At 56.7% G+C, this 5,948-nt stretch overlaps 1 protein-coding gene across 1 annotated transcript; it reads left to right on the forward strand.

The window, feature by feature from the left end:
- The first annotated feature begins 2,310 nt into the window (after window positions 1–2,310).
- Window positions 2,311–4,838, forward strand: Sp9 (Sp9 transcription factor). Its single transcript, XM_059259183.1, has 2 exons — window positions 2,311–2,331; window positions 3,402–4,838. The coding sequence occupies exons 1-2, from the start codon at window positions 2,311–2,313 to the stop codon at window positions 4,836–4,838; spliced, it is 1,458 nt and encodes a 485-aa protein (XP_059115166.1).
- Window positions 4,839–5,948: the final 1,110 nt, after the last annotated feature.

The raw sequence follows: 5,948 nt of genomic DNA on the forward strand, positions 1-5,948 counted from the left end.
CCTCGCTGCCACTTAACAATCCCTCTATTAGTAAATCGACGCGGGGACGCTACGGGAAGCCGAGGGCCAGCCTCTCCTTCCAGGGCAGAAGTCACCTGTTGGGAAAGGCTCCTGGGTCCCCCTGCTGGGCTTTTCAGCTCGGTCCTGCTGCCTGGTTACCCCCACCACCACCACCAACCTTCCACCCGGTAGCCCTAGGACCTTTCTTGACGCTCCCCCTCCCATCAGATTTCTCTCGCGGTCCCCTAGGGCACAGCGCTTCCTTCGTAGCTGCTCAGGCCATTTCTATCTTTCTTCTTTTTCCCGCAATCATCTTCCTCCGTGCTTTTTTGCTACCTTAAAGGTTTCCTTTTTTTTTTTTTAAGGCATTCTGAGCAAAAATATTCTAGTGAAAAGCAACGAACGCGATCCATATAGCTCTCCCCATCTACGAAGAGAGCGGATGCACGCAGGCCTAGTCTTCCACCTTAAGGTGGGAGAGAAGTGCTGCTGGAGACTTACTTCTGGGCCTAGAGATCTTGCGAAAGAACAGGGAAACAGCTGGCAGAACACCTCCACGACCTCTTCAGTGGTCCTTCCTCGTCAAATTTTGCACTCGAGCATTTGGGAATGGTGGTTCTTATTTAGAGAGCAGGATGTGGGTTTGGAGGGGGAATGTGCTACATGTTCTACAGTACCCAGACCTGCCTGAGGGCGCTGGTATTTCTAGTTCAAAAGCAGCCTCAGGCTATCCTGGAAAAGAGAAAGTAGAGACCAGGGGGACGGGAAACACTCCAGCGGCGGCGCCCCGCGATGTGTGAGGACACCTCTTTCACACCAAGGTCCAAAGAGGAGTTGAGGATGCTTCCAGCTTGCAGAACACGGAGGCGCCCACGTGTGGCCTGGCTCTCGCAGACTCTTGGGCGAAGGTTCCGGAGAGGTCCTCCGCAGGTCTGTCACAGCAGGGTGCCTGCTGCGGATGAGCCTACCTCTGGACACCCTTGCCCCTGCAGACCGAGTTTCTAGGCCCTGGCAGTCTGCACTGGAGACAGGTTGGAGCTGAAGCAAGAAAAAAAAAATGACTCTTAGAAACATCCCTTAAAACTCCGACTTCAGGCTGAAATCCGACATGCAAATCTCCACCGGGTTAAACAAACAGCAGTGCAGCAAGCTGCAGCTTCAGCGGGGGTGGCGGTGGGGGCGGATGCCTCTAGCGCCGGTCTCCGTTTCCAAAGTTGTTACAATGTGAAAATAAGCGGCTTCGTGCGGCGTGTTGTATGGGCTGATGCTTCCCACCCCCACGCCAGCCCCCAGCAAAACCTGGCAGATAATCAGCACATCCCACTGTTTAGTCATATTTGACAACTGGGTTAACCTGGTATCTAGGCGCTGGCGAAGCCGTACAAAGGGTGCCCTCAATTACCACCAGAAGCTTCTGGAGTGAGTGGCACTTGTATTACCCCCTGGGTCAGAGGCCAGAGCGACAATTAGGAAGTCACTTAGACCGCTGGAGGGAAATGGCGAGATGCAGCAGGCTCTGGGCTCTCCCAATAAGTCTGTGGGTGTAGACCTGCCTGGAGAGGCCCAGCTGTCCTTTGCGCCCTTTGCTCAATAGGACTCTGAGCATACAACCGAATACAGTGGGAATAAGAAACTGGTAAAAAAAAACAAAAAAAAAACAAAAACAAAAACAAAAACAAACAAAAACCGACCACGACAAAGACGAAATCGACAGAGTGATGGTTACAAGCTGAAGTTCTTCACAGCAAGAACCTGTACACATAAAGTGAAGGCAAATTATTTCCACTTGTGCCCTAGGCCCGGGTGTCCCCACCTCTCCTGCCTCTTTCCCACAAGTGGGGAGTGAAGACTGTCAGCCCTTAACTGGCAAACATCTCGAGGTGACCCGGGTTGTGTGTGGGGGTCTTGCGGATCGGTCTCAACGGTACTTAAACCTGGCTTGGTACGTGTGTGTAAATTTTTAATTGCACTGTAATTTCTTCTGTCCCCAGCCCGCCCCCCCTCCCACCCACGCCCGCAGACTTGACTGGCACGCGCCAGGAGCCCGGGCTCGGGCCCCTCGGCGCGTCTGATTGGCTGCGGGGCAGCTCCCGTCTGCTCTGCCTGCGCCCTCATTGGGCGAGAGGCGCAGCCAGCGGCACTTCAAAGCGGGTGCTCCTCGCACTTAGGCTGAGTTTTGCCGGCGGGAGCCCAGAGTCCGCTCGGCGCGAGCGCGGGACGCGGGAGCCGCGCGGGACCCGAGTTGCGTTCCCCAGCAGCCGCAAGGCTTACCACCGCTCCCGGCCTCGCCGCGCAGCCAAGAGACCTGCTATGGCCACGTCTATACTCGGGGTAAGTGAAAAAAAGCGCTGCAACGCAGTTGCTCGTTTTATGACTGGAGTTATTTTTTTCTTTATGGCTTCTCTGGGTCCGCGGCTCACATGAAACTGTTGCTGGACCGCAGCTTCAGGTTCCTTTCTAGCATTTTCCACATTTCCGGAACGGATCTTTTCAAGTTATTGGAACCTGGGGCATTGCCTTTGCAAGTAAAGAATTTAAGCAAATTCCCTTTTAATTGGTTCTCTTCAGCAAAGCTGAAGGTTTCTTTTCCTCTCTTTGGTTTTACCCCACCCCCTTGCTTTGGGGATTGTTGTATTAATCCAGGACAGTGTTTTCAGAAAAGTCTTGTTTTGCAGGCCATGCAGTTACATTAATAAACATTTACATTTGCGTGGCTCCCCAGTTCGCCCTTGACTTTGAAAGCCGTCACCGGACCGTTTATACTCGAATTATTTTTGTAACTGTGTGTGGTGTGTGTGTGTGTGTGTGTGTGTGTGTGTGTGTGTGTGTGTGTAAATATTAAAACCACGTTTTTGAACTAGAAAAGAAAATAGCTAAGTCGTAGGCACTTAAGCGAGGAGTGTTCTAAGTTTCTCCCAGGCCAGGGCCGCTGTTTCGGCCATCCCCCTGCCCTCTCTCGTGTTTGTTGTCTGTGTTTATCTTCGTGCTACACCCGGAAGGGCGACTTGGGGGCTCCTGGGAGAAGAGCGGGTTTATGGCGTCAACCCAAGTCTGATTCTAGACAAGGGTGGCAGTGAACGAGGTGAAGAAAACCGAGGCATCTCTGCTCTATAGTCTCACGGAAGAACAACTTTCCAGCGCCGGGACCTCCACGCTTGTGATCGCCTCTGCCTTGCGCGGGGTGCGGCACGTCCTCGGCCAGCGCGTGGGGAGGAGGCGCGAGCCGGGGTGCCAGGGCCCTCCGGGACCGGCGCGGGGGAACGAGGCTGCTCACGGGTGCACTTTGTGTCTTCCTCCACTTCCTCCTGCCCTCCTCCTCCTCCTCCTCCTCCTCCTCCTCCTCCTCCTCCTCCTCCTCCTCCTCCTCCTCCTTGCTCCCTCCCTCACCCCACCCACTCCAGGAAGAGCCACGCTTCGGAACGACCCCGTTGGCCATGCTGGCGGCGACCTGCAACAAGATCGGCAACACCAGCCCGCTGACGACGCTGCCCGAGTCCAGCGCCTTCGCCAAAGGCGGCTTCCACCCCTGGAAGCGCTCTTCGTCCAGCTGCAACCTCGGCTCCAGCCTCTCCGGCTTCGCTGTGGCCACGGGCGGCCGCGGCTCGAGCGGCCTGGCGGGTGGCTCGGGAGCCGCCAACAGCGCCTTCTGCCTGGCCTCCACGTCCCCCACGTCGTCCGCCTTCAGCAGCGACTACGGCGGCCTCTTCTCTAACTCGGCGGCGGCGGCGGCCGCGGCGGCTGGCGTGTCCCCGCAGGAGGCGGGCGGCCAGTCGGCCTTCATCTCCAAGGTGCACACGACGGCCGCCGACGGCCTGTATCCGCGCGTGGGCATGGCGCACCCGTACGAGTCGTGGTACAAGTCGGGCTTCCACTCGACGCTGGCGGCGGGCGAGGTGACCAACGGCGCGGCGTCGTCGTGGTGGGACGTGCACAGCAGCCCCGGCTCCTGGCTGGAGGTGCAGAACCCCGCCGGGGGGCTGCAGAGCTCGCTGCACTCGGGCGCCCCCCAGGCCTCGCTGCACTCGCAGCTGGGCACCTACAACCCCGACTTCAGCTCGCTCACGCACTCGGCCTTCAGCTCCACCGGCCTCGGCTCCTCGGCCGCCGCCGCCTCGCACCTGCTCTCCACCAGCCAGCACCTGCTGGCCCAGGACGGCTTCAAGCCGGTGCTGCCCTCCTACTCGGACTCCAGCGCCGCGGTGGCCGCGGCCGCCGCCAGCGCCATGATCTCGGGGGCCGCGGCGGCGGCCGCCGGGGGCAGCTCCGCGCGCTCCGCCCGCCGCTACTCCGGCCGTGCCACCTGCGACTGCCCCAACTGCCAGGAAGCCGAGCGGCTGGGTCCGGCCGGGGCGAGCCTGCGACGCAAGGGGCTGCACAGCTGCCACATCCCGGGCTGCGGCAAGGTGTACGGCAAGACGTCGCACCTGAAGGCGCACCTGCGCTGGCACACGGGCGAGCGGCCCTTCGTGTGCAACTGGCTCTTCTGCGGCAAGCGCTTCACGCGCTCGGACGAGCTGCAGCGGCACCTGCGGACTCACACGGGCGAGAAGCGCTTCGCCTGCCCGGTGTGCAACAAGCGCTTCATGCGCAGCGACCACCTGAGCAAACACATTAAGACGCACAACGGGGGCGGCGGGGGCAAAAAGGGCAGCGACAGTGACACGGACGCCAGCAACCTGGAGACACCCCGTTCCGAGTCCCCCGACCTCATCCTGCACGACTCCGGCGTCAGTGCAGCCCGGGCGGCTGCGGCGGCGGCCGCGGCGGCTGCAGCGGCGGCGGCGGCGGCGGCCTCGGCGGGAGGCAAAGAAGCTGCGACCGGACCCAATGATTCCTAGAGGTTGGCGGAGAGGCGCGAGCGAGCAAGTAGAGACACCCAGAGCGAGCGAGAGGTTCGGAGGGCGAGCGAGTGGGCGCACGGGAGGACAGGGGCTCCAGTGACGCCCCCAAGCCCAGGTTGGGCGCGAGGTGGAGCCCTGCGGATCCCCCGGGCGGTGGCTTGATGGCGGAGCCTGAGTTCCCCTCCACCCAATGCGCCCAGATGAGAATCGAACGCGAGGTACAGAAACAAAAGCGAACCATCCTCCGACAAAACAGGTTCAAAACTGTACACACACGCGCGCACACACACATAACACACACACACACACACACCCCGGAGACCCACAACTGCAAAAACGCACACTCGCGCACGCGTGCACTCACACGCAACCACTGGCACAAACTTCTCCAGAGAAGAGCAATACACAGAAACGCCCCCTCCCACCGCCCACTCCTTCCACCATCCTCTGTCCTTTTCTCAAAAACAAAAAACAAAAAAACTAGCTACCACTCAGCAAAGGACTGTCAGAACTTTCGAATGAAAACAAACGAGACCTATAAAAAAGACCCTTTGTGTGGATTATATTATATATAAAATGCTCCAAGTCCTGCTTGATGTCTACTTACAATGAGACTTTTTTTTCCTAAAAAAGGAAGCATCAAAAAAGGCTTAAGGTGAGATATTCAACTGGAAGTCTAGCAACAGTTTCTCTGTATTTCATAACATCTGTATAAATAGGGTTCAAAGGATTGTGTTCTCTTTTAATTTCTTGTAAATGTTCATTCGAATAGGGTTTTTTTTTGTGAATTCCTGAAATTCAGGGAGTTTCTTTTTAATTTTCTGATGCACTTTGTGAAAGTCAGTATATATGTAAAAGATATTTAAAATGTTGAGTTACCATTTCACTCAAACACGTAAGTTAAGGTCATCTAAAGAAATTAAATGCGTTTATCTGTATGAAGAAAATCTTGACATCATATTTTCATTTTGGTATTATTAAAAGACTCTGAACACCCTCCCCTTTAAGAAATACCTTCCCCACCCCCAATAACCTTTAGTATGGGATCAAATTTTTTTTTGGGGGGGGTTGGGAAGCAAATTCTCTTAATGTTAGTTGTAGGCTATA

This window comes from Peromyscus eremicus, chromosome 4 (genome assembly GCF_949786415.1).
Source record: "Peromyscus eremicus chromosome 4, PerEre_H2_v1, whole genome shotgun sequence".
NCBI classification, from domain to species: Eukaryota; Metazoa; Chordata; class Mammalia; order Rodentia; family Cricetidae; genus Peromyscus; species Peromyscus eremicus.

Bases quoted from the DNA above. Each gene is read 5' to 3' on its own strand.
- Sp9 (XM_059259183.1), top strand. From the start codon at position 2,311: ATGGCCACGTCTATACTCGGG. The intron at 2,332-3,401 runs GTAAGTGAAAAA...CACCCACTCCAG, and splicing joins TGGCCACGTCTATACTCGGG to GAAGAGCCACGCTTCGGAAC.